This window comes from Histoplasma capsulatum (genome assembly GCF_000150115.1).
Source record: "Histoplasma capsulatum G186AR genomic scaffold supercont2.3, whole genome shotgun sequence".
Taxonomy (NCBI): Eukaryota; Fungi; Ascomycota; class Eurotiomycetes; order Onygenales; family Ajellomycetaceae; genus Histoplasma; species Histoplasma capsulatum.
Genome location: NW_025544803.1, coordinates 1,632,424 through 1,650,058, shown reverse-complemented (window position 1 = coordinate 1,650,058; position 17,635 = coordinate 1,632,424). Strand labels below are relative to the sequence as shown.

Sequence of the window (17,635 nt, the reverse complement as noted above, 5' to 3'; positions counted from 1 at the left end):
GTAAGTACTACGCAAAAGAGAGGCTGAGTCTTAATGTGTTTGCGAGGAACCTTCTACAGGCTCGTCCTCTGAGTGCAGTCCTTCGGTAGCTCCGGATACAAGATCCCCGCTAGAGGCTTAGCAGGATGTGAGGCAGGGCCCCCCCCCCAGAAGAGAATGTGCTGCAGGCAATAGACAATTTCAGCAGGTTGGCGGTAGATTGATAAGTTTTCGTATCAACCAAGCTTGGATCGATTGGCTTGTGCTTATGTCATACATTAGCACGCGTTTACACAATTTTGTGTCTATACAATCATTCAACAATCAACTTACAGCAATCTCTATCCTAGCTCTCGCATCCCGCCTAGCCCGTGTGCGCGTATGCATCTGCACTCTAACCTCCTTCACCCGCTTGCCCATTTTACTTCCTGGTCATGGACTCAGGCGGGGTACACCGATCAATCTCCCGTCCGCGTCCTTCATCCCGACCTACAACCCCGCTTCGGCCTGGTTCACGGACCTCGATTCGAGATTCCTACGCTTTCGGAGGAAGTTTGAATCAGGATGGTGTCTTCCAACCAGCCGTCAACGCGCTGGAACCCCAGTTTGCGGAGTTAGCGGATTCAATGGCAGATCTCGAAGCCAATTTTATGCATCTCCAGCTAATGCATGAGAGCTTGTCGCGGTTTAATGAGAGCTTCGCTAGCTTCTTATATGGATTAAATATGAACGCTTTTTGTGTTGACTTCCCCGAGGTATTATTCTTGTTTTCCTTGTTCGTTATCATTTTCACTTTCTAGGTTAATTTCTCTTGTAGAGAGAGACATTGACTTATGCTTTGCTTTAGGCGCCCATTCCAGATTCCTTCAAGAGAGCGAAGCAAGCAGAAGGTAATCCGACACCGGACATAGTCGGAATGGACCACGAAAGCAATTTTAGTGGCGCTGATATTCTTGTGACTAGATCCAATAACCGCGAACGAACCATTGACAACATCAGAACATGACGGTGAAACGACTTTCATGTAAGGCACTCAGCCTGCTGCATGATTAACAACAATTGGCTTACCCAATTCAACTTAGGACTTCTGATACCTCCTTTGTCGATAATCCTCCTGTATCAGCCAAATCGAGCTCAAAAAGCACAGTACCCGCTTCCTCAACTCGTGGTTCTAGACAATCCGGCCGTGCTTCTGTCGGAGGCCGCTATTCGACTCGAGGGTCCACGCGCGGTCGTACCAGCGGGCTTGCAAGACCCAGAGCTCGTGGAATTCGGTAGCTGACCAAGGATACCTGACAATTCATTGATATACCTAAGAACTTCGCCCTTGCAACCGAATCCTGCGTTCTTCGCGCCAGCAAGCAAGTTCTAACACTCCCGATTACGAAAGCCAATAAGCGGCCTAGGCTGTCTATTTTATCGCAATCTAGTACTTGCAGATTGATTGGAGGGAAGGCTACGTCCCTGGCGTGCGTTGCCTAGCAGCGGAAGAGGTTGAAAATTTACCAAGCCCAAAGGTTCACCACTGCAATATACTCACGTTAGCGACATAATTAATCCCAGCCAAAAGCTGCTTGATTAGCTACTCTCCCTGTTGGAAACGCGCCTTTGGCAATTTAGGGCGAATGGGTTCATAGAATCTTGTCTATGAATAGGCCCTTCCACCCACGAGTTCTCAGTGTGCAATAGACGCCACCGTTGTTTCCGGTTTCCTTTTTCTAATTTTTCCATTCCATGTCCCCTAAGAGGTGGATTCGTAGGTTTGGCTATGCTTAGAAGTAGCCAGCTGACGCAATTAGAATCGGGCGCTCTGCAGGTACCAAAGTTTATATTGGATGTGAAGTATTTAGCACGCGCTGATAAATAGTATGATACCGCTGCTCAAATAGAAATAATAAAGATAGTAGAAGTCCTACATGAATTGAGGCCAAAATTACTCTCCAAGCTGGTAAGAGACTGAAACCATCTAATCATGATCGATTGGGCAAAGTCCGACGATTGTCCAAGGTTCCGCTCGGCAGAATACTAGTATCAGTAAAGCCAGAACCACCACCACCATAAGTTCACCCACAATAACAACTTCTCCATTTTACGCAACAGACGATCGCTGTATATTACATCCTGCATCGTGTTATTTTATTCGTCTGGTATTTTCTTGTTGTCTTCTTCCAGCGGTTCTCTCTCCATGCCGTTACCTCTTCACGGCCACATGTGCTGAGATTGCGGTCAGAAGTCAAAAAAATCGGGAATTAACCCCAAAGTTACCCATAAGCACAGAGGAAGGGGTGAGCTGTCAACTCATCGATCTTTGCATTCGCCCTCGTTTGCTTGAGCTTTTGTGTTGCGATTTACGTCAAGTTTTCGACTATTATTCAGACGCCCGTTTCGTCTCGCAGGATCAATACTATTTAGTACCTCTCGGGAAGCTTGAGGGAAGCTCGAAAGCTTTTATTCTCCCAGATCGTCTATTGAACGGGTTGAGGATCTAGCTAAAATATTTATTGCTCCGCCTCGAGAGAAGCTATCTCGGACTCTGCTAGTAGCTTCACATCTCTCTTGAAAAGCTACTAGGAGAGAAGCACCTGGCTACTCGCGCTCTTCCACTTCTGGCTCAACTCTCCCTTCGCCACCAGCAGCAGCCGGCCTTCGTGACGGGCTGTCCTAAAGAAAACTTTCGTCTGGATAGGTCCAACAGTAACTAACCCAGTAGAATATCGCCGCCGCAAATCACTCCTCCTCGGGGAATTAAACGAAATTATAGCGTCACACTCCACTCGAAGGTCTTTCGACTATCCTGAGATTCCACCTGCAGGTTTCCATCAAGTGCTTCAGTGAGTGACCACTTTGTCCACCTTGTAGAAATCCATATCGCATTTATCAATCGGTCCCGAACGATACCTGTTGGAAGGAAAGAAACTATCATCATGTCAGATGCCGAATTTGGATGTGGTATGGACAATTCCCAGCGATAGGTCAATCAAAAAATCGGATACTAAAACGTCATTCAGAGCATCTCAGGGACGTTCTAGAAAAAGACGAGAAAACTGCTAGCCAGTTCCATCATGCTCTCCTCCAGGCACATCAGGGAGCGCCTCCCAAGCCTGCAGAAATAAAGTCATTGAAGCCCTTCTATCCCTGTCTAGAGTGCTCTACGGTCTGCACATCGGTGAGCCGGTATACCCATTTCCAGAACTCAGGCCACAAATTTTGTAAGGATTCATGTTGATTTTTATCTTTTCGCCAACTTCTCAACCAATTGCTAATATTTAGCAACTAAGTCACGGATTCCCGAACCGGCACCATATTCTGCTTAGGATGCGATGATTACGTTTACGATGCGGAGCTAGAGAGCTTCCTCTTCGACCCTTCAGGTTCGTTTCCATAAAAACATTCCAAGATCAATGGGCATGCCTCTCTAACATATTTAAAATAGTACTTAAAAAGCGTAAACTTGAATCTGGGAACGATGACGATCAAGCCTATGTCATTGCTAATGCGAACAAGAGAGTATGTGGGAAGGAAGGCGTTAGGGGTTTGTTTAACCTAGGCCAAACCTGCTATATGAATGTCATACTGCAAACATTGCTTCATGACCCCCTTCTGACCACATACTTTCTCGGAAATAACCATCATACGTACGATTGCACAATCCAGAACTGCATCAGCTGTGCTGTTTCTGAAGCCTTTGCCGAATTTAATAATGACGACAAGACGGAAGGCTTTGGCGCGCTTAATTTACTATTAGCCTCATGGAGATCCAGTCCGGTAAGTTTGCTCCCGAATGGCTTATTGCCAGATTTGAATATTTTGAAACTTACCACGTCATCGCCACCACAAATAGATGCTATCTGGTTATCAACAGCAGGATGCGCATGAATTCTATCAGTTTTTGGTAGACAAGTTACACGCAGGGGCTCATGACCACGTTGAGGACCACAACAAAACATGTCACTGCTTTTTCCATAACGCTTTTTACGGAAAGCTGCGAAGCAGCGTAACTTGTGACAAGTGCGGGAATGTCACACAGACGGAGGATCAGATGATAGACCTCAGTTTGGACGTTCAAGTCCAGAAAAAAAAGCGAGCGCTTGGCGGTGGTGAATCAACCGCGGCCCCGACGCTTGACGGCTGCTTGCAGAGCTTCACCTCGCCGGAGAAGCTCATGGCGGATGCGTACAACTGTAGCGGCTGCGGAAGCACTCAGCAGAAAGCTACCAAGCAACTTCGAATAAGAAAACTGCCTGTGATATTGTGTATGCAGCTGAAGGTTAGTTTCCCCCTATTCTCCTGCGTAGAACCGGCTCGCTTCAATACTATGTCTGTAGCCGCCATTCTGACGCAAAATTTTCGACAGCGATTCGAGCATACTCTTTCCGTCTCAGAAAAAGTCGAAGGAAAAATTGACTTCCCACTCTCTATCAACATGCTCCCATATACCACCCGTGCACACTACAAAAACGAAGGGGGCCATTCAAATTTTTTGTACGATCTTTCCAGTGCTGTTGTCCACAAGGGCAAGCTCGACGCTGGACATTATTATGTTTATTGTCGACAGGGCGAGCAGTGGTACCTGTTCAACGATGACCAAGTGACTGTAGTTAACGAGGCGGAGGTGTTAGCTGCCGACGCCTACCTTCTTTTCTACACCCTTCATGCTCTGTCTGGAGCTAGCTAGCGTTATTACTCGCCATGAAGATTTGTTTTCATATTATTTTTCATATCAATATTCGTCACATTGCTGTCTCCCTGCTCAAGCTGTTATGTTGGGTCTACCCTTGCCATTAGAAGCACGCGCCCAGGGATGCATATGCACATTGGAGACAACCTTCTGGTCTTGACATTCGCTCTCCGGTTTCCGTGGGGTTCTGGGTTGTTGTCACTTCGTGCGTCTTGCACTCCTCGCCTTCCGTTGTGCTCCGTCTAGATCTCCTTCACTCTTCTTCATGTTGGCCTCAAAGACCAAACCCATGTCGCTGATCAACTATCCTTCCACCTCTCTCTGGCTCTAGTTATTTGCTCAGAAGTCCTTTATCACTGGTTGTTACTCGGTGGGTCGGTCCGGTCCACGGCCCCTCCATCCCTCTCGCATATACGCCCCTTACGTTCCGCATTTTCATTGATGTGAATGCTGGGGGATACCTATTTGTTCGAGTCGGTATTGAAGTATGGTGTTCAAGGAGAATTGAGTTTTCTCAGTAAGTCTTGGCCTGTGAAGTCACTTAACCCACATCTATTAGGTCGTACACCCATGTTAATAATAGGAAATAGCGATATGGTCTTCTCTCTTGAGGGTACTCAGCTATTATAGCACCATGGTCGTACTGCAGATGGACTACCCGAGCTGCAACCGCTATGCATTGGAAGAGAACGGGTCTATTATATCACAATGTTTTCCAAACCCGAGCTGATCGCGTATGATATCCGGACGGAGCTACAGCTCTGTCGGTCAACCTTGCCCGAAAAAATTAACAATAGGAGTCGTTATCCACAGTTCCACTGTATATCCGACATGGACTACGAGTTTCTAGCCTACGTATCGTAGGACCTTTCACCTTCATCCCCATCAACCCACATCATTCTGGTCAATGGCGCTGATGGCCATATATCCCAAGAAATAGAAATTTCGGATGTACGCTGGGCCCTGGAGTTTAAGGAACAACCCAACGTGACAGCCTTTGCGTTAGAAAAGAAAAAGAGAGACATCATTGACGCCAAGCATGATTTTGATAGTCTTTGAGAAGTATCCACTGCAGCCAGATGGATTGTTTACGGTAACGTCGAGGGATTTATATCTCCTGAATATCAGCGCGACACCCGACAGAACTCCCGTATACGTGGATCCTTTCAGGCTGCTGGCATTCGCTATAATAGATGCGACTAGCGGTTGTACGATTCCTCGTGTCCTAGGGCCCAGAAAATTGGAAAACACTGATCTCCGCGAGATTAAAGCGACTCTCAGAGGAGAGGGAGTGGTTGGGAAGATTGACAATTGGTTCACTTTAGCTGCTCTGCCGCCCAAAACCACAACATCAAAAACTAGGCGCCCTTGAAAGTTCGAGACATAGATCCCCATTTGGCGTCCAAAATTAGTTTTTGGGGAGCACGAGGAATTCTCTTTTAAGTCAACGGTTATCATCCGCAGAATTCGGATGCCACATATGCTTTCGATTCCACGCGCAAAACGAATAATACAAGACCTGGAACGTCCGGGACACGAGAAGTGGCTGGGCGGATGACCGTTTGTTTATTTTTTATTTTTTCTTATTTATTTTATGTTATTGCCATGTTATTTTATTTTTATATTCTTTTCGTGCTGAACGAACAGCAGAAACCGGGCATAAGTAAGGGGAGAAATTTTCTCTGGAGCAGGACCATAGCATAGCGAAATAAGGGGGGAAAATTGGATTTGTGATTAGCTAACTCTATTAACTTCAGCCCGTGATCCCAGAAAATAATATGCCCCTGAGTATGAGAGCCGCAGCCGCCCCATCATTCTGATATATGTACTGTACATTCCAAATCCAAAGCGCCAGAACAAGCAATATTAAAAATGGAACTGCAGAGCTCAAACAGGAGCAAATATATGCCTCTGGATGGTATCAGCTTGGAATTTCCGCCTTCCGTTCCCATATCCAGGGGCCTCGGATATGGGTATCGAGTATTAACACTCCTTAGCATCTACCCTGCACCGCCAGCGCGAATCCAAACGGGCATATCTCTCGTCCGATTCTCGTTCGATTGATGCATCGCATCTTTCCCTCATGGATCAAGTTTTCTATATAAATTTTCTATATATATATATATATATTCAACTTCCTCGAAAAGCCATGCCCAATAGAGATAGATGGCTATGTTTCATCCTCATAAGCAATTCAATCAATACAGGGGATAATATTGCTCATTTCTCATCGCTCATTGTTCGCAAACAGAGAGAGGAACTGGTGAGGGCATCGATGATATAAAACAAATCCTAGTCCCTTAAAAGGATAATAGCGTTAGTTGTATTAAAAAAAAAAAAAAAAAAAAAAAAAAAAGGGGAAAACTGCGTAGCCAGGGACCCTGCAGGGAGCTTAAATCTGCTCAAGGATGAATACACGACTATCCCCCTAGTTATCATCCGAGGCATCGCGGAGGGGAAGAAAATGTGCAATGAATGAATGAATGGCATAGCACGGCCGAACTACGGGCGCATTTTTCAAACATTGATTTCCCACCCATGAAATCTACAAACCGCAAATCAATCCGGCCTGCGACAAGGACATGTACAGTACATACATAAAGTGCACGGTTTTTCGAGCTTCAAGATCTCAACAGGGGTGCATCTTTAGCCCAGCAAGAAGCGCACCGCCGCTTCCTATCGAAGCCTAACTAACACGCCTGTTTCAGAAGAATATCCCATGCAAACACTAGCATCGAATGGATTGATGCGTGACAACTACGCACTATTACGTTTCCAGGGTTTCTTTCATAGAAGTCGGGGCTGGGATGATTGTCTGCATCGCACGCAAAACCAAACGGAGCAAACCCAGTTCTTTCCAGCCAAGGAATGGTTTGTTTGTTTGTTTAACACGGCGCGCTCTCGTTCTTGTTCTTGCTCTTGAATTCTGGCGGATTCCCCGCCAAGCTTCTCGGTTGGGATAGAAAGGCGGGGGAGGTGAGTTATGCTGAGTAACCATTCATCTATGGGAGTTGCGAAGAACCACAATATTGAGCTGGCAGGAGGTGTGAGGTGTGATGGGGTGATGGGTGGCTCTGATTAATTGCGTGTTTCTTGTTCTGCGTTATTGTCAGGCTCGCGTAGGTTGCTAGCTCTTGTATAGCTCGATCGTTCCCTCCCTCTGCCTCCCCCTCTCTCTCTGTTCTTTGAGCTACCTCACAGATTCTTCACAGCTGCCGCCTCTCCTCAGCGTACGTCCAGTCCACACTACACCATCAACCCCACACCCGGAGCCAAGGCCACCAAAGCAGCTCCCATCGCACCTCATGCACAGCTGCAGTCCAATCCACACTTTATCACAAAAGAACGACAGTCGTGATCATGATCATGATCCCGCTCCCAAGAATACCAAGACCAAGAATACTAAGCGGGGCCCTGGTGACTCATGCCCCGTTTTTGAGACGGAACCGGCTGGACCGGTAAATCCTTCACCGTGTTCCCTCCAAAATCTAGGCATAGAAGATGAAAACCTCGGACGAGGAGGTTTGAACTCCTGGTATTTATTTAGTATTAGCGTTAATATTACTATTATGATGCAGGGGGAATTTTTTTTTTTTTTTTTCAACAAATCTGAACACTGTGAACAGTTGGGAAAAATATTACGTGCAAGAGAAGAAGTCGAAGGGACTTCTTCTGTTCGACGCGTGAGTCGGCCCACTGCTAGCTTGGCGCTGGTGATTCCGGTTATTTTTATTTATAGATATAGATATATTTTTCACCGGCTTTTTCAATCGACTTGTCGAGTAATTTTCATAATACTGGCAGACCTCCACCGGGCCCAGGCGGCTGGATCTCGGAACATAATAAAAAAAGGAGTGGACTGTACATAGCATTTTATGAACGCGACGACGGTGCGAGAGTCCAGTGCTGGCGGGCAGCCCATTCCTTGCTTGCTCGGGCATTTTTACATAGTACTGAACATGACCGTGACCCAGGGGGATAGCTACTAGTATAACCTCGGCCATGGATTTTCGGACGGCCGATCGAGCTGAGGACAGTGACTCAGCGAGCAGCTGGGAATATGAGGAGTACCCACAGCGTATGGAATCTCCTTAGATCTAGTTCGTCGTTCGCCGTGACAGGTGGAGGACAGAAGTGGCAGCACCGTTTTATGTCTCCGAATGGTGCGAAGCAGGGGTCTTCATCGCCTGAAGAGCAGGAGCTACAACAATTTGAATCCAGGTGGAAGTAAGCATTTTCTGCACCAGAACTAGTTTGACCCTTGCTCCGCTTGAGGAGAACAGTCGTGTCAAATCCTGCTTCAGGATGGTGGGAAGATCATGCTGATGGTCAGAAATGCATGACCACGGCTGACTGAGTGCAATTGTAATAAAGTTTCTATCTATAGTATATACTGTGTATATCAAATGCTTCCGCTCACTTGAAGGGGAGATGACGTTGTCGCTGAGTAGTAGATACAATTTTCCCTCCACGATCCATCATCAGAAGGAATATCCTTTTCCCCTCGTCTCAAAATAGGCAAACGCTCAAAGCTGTAAGTAAGCTGGGGAGTCTGTTGCAATCCCTTGTTGTTGTGCTCTCTGCCATTGCTGGGCGGAAGGACCGGATAGATAAGATGGGATACTCGCAGGAGGAGATGACCAATGCGAAGACGGAACACGGCGGATCTGTGTCCTTGTCCTAACCCTTGCCAATCGATGAATGGGGCCCATTACTGACCTCAGCGCCGTTTCTCTGCCCAGGCAGAAATGGCCCATCCCATGACACAGGAGTTATATCTCATCGTGTCCGCGTCTCCCTTCGATCTTGCTCGTCTTTTCTGCGCCTGTTCACCCTCGTTGAGGAACTCGTGTGTTCTCCGTAAGCAGTAAGTAGAATGGAATAATCCCATCACATCACCCTCACCCTTGCCAGCACAGGACGATCCCTCTCTGCAACTAGCGACTAGTTATGGATTACATAGTAGTCCCGCAATGGATGTGGTTTGTTTTTCCTCCGTTGTTCCGCCCATGCCGTCACCTCATGCCCAGCCCTAAAATGTGGTGGTGGGGACCTGGTGGTTAACTTGTGCAGCTTTATAGCTATATGATACTTTCAGCGTCGGGGGGGAGGTTAAAAAAAATTAGTGGGAACAAGGTCAGAGATAATAAGGGGAAAATACGAGCAAACCCCCTCCAAAGAAGAAAAAAAAGAAAAAGAAAAAAAAGGGCAGGGTTTCCCAGTCGCTTCTCTCGTCGCATGATGATTATCATCGTCTATACTGACTTGAGAAAGGGCGCTTTGGAACGTTGAAGCATCGTAATATGCAGATCCAGTATGAGAAGCATCCACAAAATCCGTTCGGGACATGTTTACTTACATATTCGTATTGTAGTTAGTTATACAACACCTATCATGATGCTGGGTTGTGACTCTTGTGAGCAAATCAATAACATCGCTGGGCGAATTGCTGCCCAGGCGCATCCGCTTCCATCGATGACCTGTCAAGCCCATGTGTTGTGCTCCACAATGGCTCTCGGGATTTTAAAAGCATGTAACTAGCTAGCATCCTCGACTCTACTAGATGTGCTGGAACTTGTTACCGGACAGCACAGCGAAGCACACCACAGCACAGCATGGCATGGCAAGCTCGACTTCTGAGGAACGGTGCTGCAGAATTTGGAGATCGAAGCGAGGGTTGTTCGTATTTCCGTCGTCATCGTGACCAGCCTGTTTCCGGCAGCCGATACGTCACTTACCTCCGTGGTTTGTTATACTGCGTCCTTTGCCTAACATCTCTCCCTCACCACGCTTACACTTTATAGCTCGCTTGTATAGCTCGCTGCGCAGCATCGGGAAATGGGGAACTAAATCCTCCAAGCTTTGCCATTTTCTGGAATTTTCACATCCTCAAAGAAAAGAAAAGAAATCCTCCTCCCAGTGAATTAAAGAAACTGACTTCGGCATCACAGATCTGCCCCTCCCGCAGGTTCGCTCCGTGGTCACCGCCCAAAGCCTGGGCCCGCGCTATCCAGCAAGCTGTTTGCCGGACCCGCCAGGCGAGAAACGCTAATCCTGCATAGCATCATCAGGACGCTGGGACGCATTATTAATCCGCCCTGTTCTCCAGCACAGCAGAGCTTGGAGAGAGAAGCGGAGAGAACGGAAGAGCGCACGCCGGAGACAAAAGGGAAAACGGGAAGGGCAGGGGGGGGAAAAGTAATAAAATAAAATAAGTACATGAAAATAAAAATAAAGAATCCTATCAGCTCCCAGCTTCCGGCTCCCGATTTTGGTTTCTGTTTCTTCCTTTTTGTTTGGCTCCCTTCTGCTTCTGCTTCTTGTTCGTCCCAGGGATTCACTGCACTCTATCCTGACACCCGCCTCTTTCTCTCTGGAACCTGATCGCTGCGCATCTACATTCTATTTTTTGAACTATCCTCAACCCTCCTCCCCCTCCCTACCAAAAATAAAGCTTCCCAAAGCTCCAAGTTCACCCGAGAGTTCTTCCATCGGGCTCGCCACGCTACCTCTGCCTTTATACCATCGCTCCAAATATTGCTATATCCGTCTAACCTACCTGTTGTTGTGATAAAAAATCATTTATCCTCTTTCTTTCGGCACCCGGTGGCGGCCATGCTGCGGACCGCCACACCCTTCGTAGCTCCCAATAGAGCTCTCTGCTACCTCCTGTTTCTGGCGGTCGCTGTAATCGCGCATGGCGACGATGCCGGGCATGGTATGGAGATGGATATGGATGGTGATGGTGGTGGATCGGACAGCGCCGGCGAACATAGCAGTAACAATAATGGCCCAACACCGTCCGACGGCTCGAGCCCCATGAGCTACTTCGCGTATCAGGAACATGCGGGCTCCATCGTAGCCCATATTGTCCTGATGGTTATTGCCTGGTTCTTCATTCTGCCAATTGGTACGCATATCAAACTTAAGTTATATCGAGCAAAAAAAAAAAAAAAAAAACAATATCGGTTCCTTCCCCCTTGTTTTTTCCCTTCTTTTTTGGCACACCAGAGTGGACAAAGCAGAAATTACTACAATGGACAAACGAAACACGCTAAACGAAATTGTCAATTCGCAACCAAGAAGATGAAGTTGATGGATTGCTAACCATTTGTGTGCCGCACACTTGGCACTCTTTCCTCCTCCTGTGTAGGTGTCATGTTAAGCGTCGCTCGATCGCGACTCGCCCTGCCTACGCAATTCTCCTTCCTCATCGTAAACGCCTTCGGGCTTCTGCTAGCAGCGGTGTATAACAACCAAGTCCCCAACCTGTACGAGAACAACGTCCATCACAAGATCGGCTGGATCGTGACTTGGGTTATGGTTGCGGAGGTCGTCATGGGCCTTTTGTTTGCGTATTCGGGTGGCCGTCGGGACGCCGACACGCTCGCTGGCCCTCCCTACGAGCGAGTTGCTTTTCTCCCCGTTCCGACCACGGATCATCCGCAACACGAATCATATCCCGCGGCGCCTTACCATCAGTACCGCTGGTCGGGCGACAGCGGCCAGGGCAGTGAAAGGAATACCTCCTCCCTGCGAAGCCACAGCTGCTCCCCAGAACGTGGACGACGACTGTCCCGACCAGGCGACAGTGACGAGTTTGAGGAAAAGCCAGACGACGAAATTAACAATAATGGCGAATTGCCCGCGGCCACCAGCCGAGTCTTCTGGAGTGGTTTTGTGGATAAGTTCCTCTCGAGACGTGTCCCCGGACTGCTTTCCAGGCGCGCGCTCGACATCATGAATGTTTTCTATGTTGCCATCGAGAGAACCATTCTGATTCTCGGCTTCATTGCGATAGCTACTGGAGCTGTGGTTTATGGTGGTATTTTCGTAAGTTAGCTTTTTCTCTTTCTTTTTTTCTCTCCCCTTTTGTATTCTTGCCCCTCTCCCCCTGACTTTTCTCGTCAACTATGCCTGACCCCACAAGGAATGGCGCGCTAATAATTCTTCTAGCGGGGCAATGATGTTTTCAATGGCCTCGCACATTTCATCAAGGGAGGCATCTTCTTCTGGTATGGATTGCTCACGCTTGGTCGATGGATGGGATGCTTCGCGGACCTTGGCTGGGCTTGGAATATTAAACCATCACGTGATATGGTGGGGAGATGGCGGGCCCGCGTACCCTCAGGGGAATTTACAGAATCCTTCGTCATCTTCTTATACGGCGCCAGCAACGTTTTTCTCGAGCATCTCGCAGCATGGGGCGAAGCGTGGACTGCGCAAGATTTGGAACATGTGTCCATTTCTGTCATGTTCTTCGGTGGCGGTTTGGTAAGTGACTTTTTTCTTCTTCTGTGGTTTCAAAGGTGATGTTTCTTTCCCTCCCCCTGATGGTACTAATGGACTACATACAGTGCGGGATGCTGGTTGAATCGAAACGTGTTCGAGACTGGATGAATACTGCCATTTTTGCTCCGACTGGCCATTCGGAAGGTGTGCCGTCGGAAGTTGTTGAAGTGCCAAAGTCGCAACGAGTGCCTCTCAACCCCATTCCTGGTCTGATCATCCTGCTTCTTGGTCTGATGATGAGCTCGCACCACCAGTCGAGTATGGTATCCACCATGGTGCACAAGCAGTGGGGAATGCTGCTGGTGGGATTTTCTCTTTCTAGAGCCGTAACCTACATCCTCCTCTGCCTCAGGCCGCCGACATCGCTGCTGCCCTATCGACCACCTTCGGAACTAATTGCCTCCTTCTGTCTCATTTCTGGAGGCCTCATTTTCATGCTAAGTGTAAGTGTTGTATCCACTCTCACTGCTTTCAAATTATCTTTGCTAACGAATCCTGTATTCCTTCAGACAAGGAACATCGTGGATGCAATGGATCATTACGATCTCAATGCGATGTTCGTGTTCACTGTCGCCATGGGATTTACATCATTCGTGATGGCATGGGAAATCCTGTGTATTTCTATCAAGGCATGGGCTACCAAAAAGTCAGCACTCGCCATTCCACCTCCAGCCAGCACGTACCGGTTCCCTGCTTGAGAGGAGCAGGAGAATGAAAAGAGGAAGAAATTGTTTTTCTCTCTCAATTTCATTCCTCTTCTCCAAATTTCTACTTACGTGGCGTCTCCATTTTTATCATCTTCGATTTTAGCGATTTTACTTACCATTTCTCCCATTCAAAAAAGTCGCAGGCTCTCCCTGCTTATAATACCCCCATATGTTTTGATGTTTTCATGATGCTGATTCCATGCTGCTCTCCTCCCCTCCTCCCCTCCTCCCCTTCACTCCTTCATACATAATGCCGTTTTATGCTTTTTTGTCCTTGCATTTGTGGCAGTTTCCCCTTCCAGCTATTATTTTTTGAAACTGCTGAGCGACCATTCTGGATGGTGAGAAATATTTAACAGGATATATGAAGACAGTGAATGATAAAGTGGCCCCTCATCCCTCCTCCATCCCCCATTTTGTGATTAATAAAGTGAAGCTTTGCAAAGAGTGTTCAGTCGCAGTCTGTCAATTCATATGCGTAATGTGTTCCTTCTGATATTTTTTGACCCTTTTATCTTTCTTTGATACCAAACTGATTTCTCCCTCCACTGCCATCACCCTCTTTTTTTCTCCTTTTCTTCTCCTTTTCTTTTCCCACATCTATCCGGGATACCTCCCTTGCGTTCCGGTGGGTTGTATCATCATAATCGCCCACTTCATGCTATATACCCTCTGCTTATATTGTCCCTATCGTTTTTTCTTTCCAGGGATTGTATGTCTTTCCTTGATTGTTTTGGTGCGTCCATTGCGCAGGCGCCAGTCCGATAATTATTCTGAATTTTATGTGTGGTATTTTTTCTCCCTTTTCGCTGCTCGCTGTGTATATCTATGAAGGCTTTCATGTTTTAGCCCCAACTTACACTTTATCGCGAAAAATGATCTGCTGGCACAAATCTATATAAGCTGAGTTACCCCTTAATTTTCTATAGTATATACGTGCACGTTGTATGTGTAACTGCGCCTGTACATCCCACCACGGCGAAACGGAAAGCCCACCATATGACAACGACGACGACGATGGCAGTGGAATGAGAAATGGTGAAAAAGTAAAGCTGGAATAAAAAACCGGCTCTGATCTATTCCGACTATCAAGGTGAAGTTATTGTGTATATACAATCTTTAGGTAGGATGCGCATCGCTCACCTTCTCCCCCTCCCTCTCCCTCTTCCCACGTTGGAACGGATTACTTGATAGGGTTTTGTCCCATCGCGGGCGCGTCCGCTGTTGCATGCTTGTTTTTTTTTTTCCGTTTCGTTTCGTTCTGTATATAGACATTACTCTTCTCCAACAGGGACATATCATGTAGCGGAGAGAGAGAGAGAGAGAGAGAGAGAGATTACAATGGCAATGTGCGAAGTTCTATCAAGAGCCCGATGTTCAAGGCAGCGTTTTGCAACCTTGACCGGGGTGCCGGGGTGCCGGGGTGCCGGCTTAAAAACTCAAAACAGAAAGAAATTCAGTCCATCCCCAGGCAAGAACGCAGATTTAAAAATTTAGACAAAAACCTAGTCAAAGCCTCTTCCCTCCGTTAGCTGCATCTCAACTGCATGCTAAATCGCGACCTGAGCATTCGTAGCCTCGCTTCATGATCCCCACGCTGCCAGCGCTTGTCAGCCATCTCGCTCGTGCCGTCCCCCATCTGTAAATGCCTTTGTAGCAGCAAATGTTGCTCCGATCATCTCGGGAGTAGCGTAGCACATCGACAACATTACCCTCTCCCCCCACCCTCTCCAAACCAACGACAGGACGCCAATGAAACAATCCGGGAATTCCCCCACCGACGCGCAGGATGCCGGTGCTTCCCATTATAAATTTGGAAAAAACAGCAGATCATGCGGTTGCATCAAACATTTCAAACACCACGCAATCAAAACAACACATTACATACGGAATTTCTCAGCGGGCCATCTGTCACGAGCTATAGGCTTGGTGGAGCCTGTCGAGCTTTCCGACATCCTTCGCAACCTCTCCTTAGCATTAAAACGTTGGGTATATGTGGCAGCCAGATCTGAATAGAAGGATTTTAGGATTTTTTCCTTCTCCGACTTGAGTAATTTTGCCGAATTCATTTCAACATCAGGGAACTTCCATGGGAAATATGCTTTAGAATGAGACCCTTTCACATAGAACATACAATCTACCTTGTGTAGGGCATTAAAAAATTCCCAACAGGCGACGCAAGATAGTTTTGACACCCCAATATATGGCAATGCTGAGATCCCCAAACGACTGTTGCCGATTAGATAGAGTACAAGCATGCATTCACAATGAACCCAACCCTTAACAGTTTTCCTTCTCTTGAAGCTCTTTTGAAGATGAAGCCCTGGAATATTTTTATTTGTTTCTGAAATATCCCTGAGAAGTGAGCTAGCACCCTGAGCTTTAAGAATCTCTTCAGCGATCTGACGCCACTTATCTGGGGAGGGGAGCTGAATTGGTCTCTGACTGCGGTTCAGACACTCAACTTCAATGTCTGTATTGATCAAATATTTTTGATACAGACGAGGTGAATAGGCGTACTGTAAAAGGGTATCCGTGTTGCTTGAAATTGAAGACATTTTCCTTAAGAATTGTTCAAATGGAAAGTCTAAGACCAGTCATTAGTAAAACAAAAGTAGTAGAATAGTTGGAAACTTACCATCTGTTTTGGATGAGGTGTTAGGAATGTCCGCCAACCATGTCTTTGTCTCAAATAATTCGTCAACCATACCTGCAATGGAATTCAAGCCCTCAACCACATAATCTTCCTTCTCAATAGAAAATAACCTGGAATTATTTGGCAAATGATGTAACATCCAGTTTATAATCATGGAGCATTTCTTCAGGATATTGACACTGCTATTGATATTGATATCCAGCTCTTCGGCGATACGGACGAATGTCAACCCTCGGGAGGATTTGGTGGGTTTGTATCCCTTATGGAGTCTCTGGTGGATTTTTGGAAGAGCAAATAAGAGTACTCTTCTACGAAAGAAATAAATCTTCTGTCTGAGATGAGGGGGTAAATTCCTCTCATCAATCTCAGGGGAATCCACTCTGCCAGGTTCTGACTGCTGACTGGTGTGTATCTCCTGTTCTGCACTTTTTCGATAATCGGCAAAGTCAGCCCCGAGTTTCTTCAGGTCATCAATGAGGTTGCGAGCGTGTTGATAAGTTTTCTTGGGAATGCCTGTTTAAAAGAAAGAGTCAATTATTTTCTCACCAGCAGGTTAAACAGCTTGTTGATAGTACCTGTATTGGAAGCAAGAGTCAGAATTATTTTCTTTCCCAAGCCATTTTGTTGGCTACGCATCCCAACTGCTATTACTTCCCCTCTCGGCTTTGAGACAAGCACACTGGCGATGGCGTCTAGAACAATACGAAGCCGTTCATGAAAGGTATCTTCAAGGCGGATATCCGCTTGACGTGGAAGTTCATTTTGGGGGGCAACTTCAGTAAGGAGGGCGATAAGATGTTCGACGTCCATAGTTCATGAGACAAAAGTCTATCGAGTTCCAGACAAAGACGGACGCGTTTAGCCTGGCGTGATAGGAGGTAAGTTCTGTTCAAGTCCGTCTTTCAGTCCTCCAGAACGAAATTTGTGTCCAGGATACCTCGTATTGACCGGAAAAACCTTTCGGCGGGGTTCCAATCTTGGCTTCAAATGGTATGAGATCCTGCAAGAGGGTTGAACCTTAGTTGTTGTTATCATCTATCCAGTAGCTAGCGGCAGCTAATGTATGTGTGGGTCACGTGGGATAGGGCTAGGACCTCCAACAGATCCGTACACTAGTAATGATATTTCGGCCTTCATGAAATTTTTGATACCAGTCTGGATACGCAGATATCGGGCATCAGAAAGCACATATGATAGTAGCGGATGCTTTTTTCAGTGTTTCTCTAACTAGCGGTCTAATCCAATTCCCTAATCTAACCTCTAATCCTCATCCTAAACAAGTGATGTTATTATGTTGTCCTACGTCCTGTTTCTGAGTTTAGG

At 46.8% G+C, this 17,635-nt stretch overlaps 7 protein-coding genes across 7 annotated transcripts; 6 read left to right on the top strand and 1 right to left on the bottom strand.

Annotated features, from left to right (window-relative positions):
- Window positions 1–318: 318 nt before the first annotated feature.
- On the top strand, window positions 319–1,475 carry HCBG_02710 (uncharacterized protein; the record flags this gene model as incomplete). The annotated part of the gene is made up of 4 exons (XM_045429759.1): window positions 319–734; window positions 827–869; window positions 943–1,003; window positions 1,062–1,475. The coding sequence occupies 4 exons, from the start codon at window positions 414–416 to the stop codon at window positions 1,255–1,257; spliced, it is 621 nt and encodes a 206-aa protein (XP_045289654.1).
- A 2,310-nt stretch (window positions 1,476–3,785) lies between these two features.
- HCBG_02709 (ubiquitin carboxyl-terminal hydrolase) lies at window positions 3,786–4,689 on the top strand (the record flags this gene model as incomplete). Its single annotated transcript, XM_045429758.1, has 2 exons — window positions 3,786–4,246; window positions 4,334–4,689. 2 exons carry the CDS (start codon window positions 3,821–3,823, stop codon window positions 4,652–4,654), a joined length of 747 nt encoding a protein of 248 aa, XP_045289653.1.
- A 1,007-nt stretch (window positions 4,690–5,696) lies between these two features.
- Window positions 5,697–6,029, top strand: HCBG_02708 (uncharacterized protein; the record flags this gene model as incomplete). Its single annotated transcript, XM_045429757.1, has 1 exon — window positions 5,697–6,029. One exon carries the CDS (start codon window positions 5,697–5,699, stop codon window positions 6,027–6,029), a length of 333 nt encoding a protein of 110 aa, XP_045289652.1.
- Window positions 6,030–7,661: 1,632 nt separating this feature from the next.
- On the top strand, window positions 7,662–8,443 carry HCBG_02707 (uncharacterized protein; the record flags this gene model as incomplete). Its single annotated transcript, XM_045429756.1, has 4 exons — window positions 7,662–7,701; window positions 7,859–8,179; window positions 8,284–8,340; window positions 8,397–8,443. 4 exons carry the CDS (start codon window positions 7,662–7,664, stop codon window positions 8,441–8,443), a joined length of 465 nt encoding a protein of 154 aa, XP_045289651.1.
- A 962-nt stretch (window positions 8,444–9,405) lies between these two features.
- On the top strand, window positions 9,406–10,709 carry HCBG_02706 (uncharacterized protein; the record flags this gene model as incomplete). Its single annotated transcript, XM_045429755.1, has 3 exons — window positions 9,406–9,524; window positions 10,221–10,402; window positions 10,609–10,709. 3 exons carry the CDS (start codon window positions 9,406–9,408, stop codon window positions 10,707–10,709), a joined length of 402 nt encoding a protein of 133 aa, XP_045289650.1.
- Window positions 10,710–11,272: 563 nt separating this feature from the next.
- On the top strand, window positions 11,273–13,647 carry HCBG_02705 (uncharacterized protein; the record flags this gene model as incomplete). Its single annotated transcript, XM_045429754.1, has 5 exons — window positions 11,273–11,567; window positions 11,811–12,490; window positions 12,614–12,931; window positions 13,015–13,392; window positions 13,459–13,647. The coding sequence occupies 5 exons, from the start codon at window positions 11,273–11,275 to the stop codon at window positions 13,645–13,647; spliced, it is 1,860 nt and encodes a 619-aa protein (XP_045289649.1).
- Window positions 13,648–15,990: 2,343 nt separating this feature from the next.
- Window positions 15,991–17,122, bottom strand: HCBG_02704 (uncharacterized protein; the record flags this gene model as incomplete). The annotated part of the gene is made up of 4 exons (XM_045429753.1): window positions 15,991–16,000; window positions 16,177–16,243; window positions 16,295–16,825; window positions 16,993–17,122. The coding sequence occupies 4 exons, from the start codon at window positions 17,120–17,122 to the stop codon at window positions 15,991–15,993; spliced, it is 738 nt and encodes a 245-aa protein (XP_045289648.1).
- Window positions 17,123–17,635: the final 513 nt, after the last annotated feature.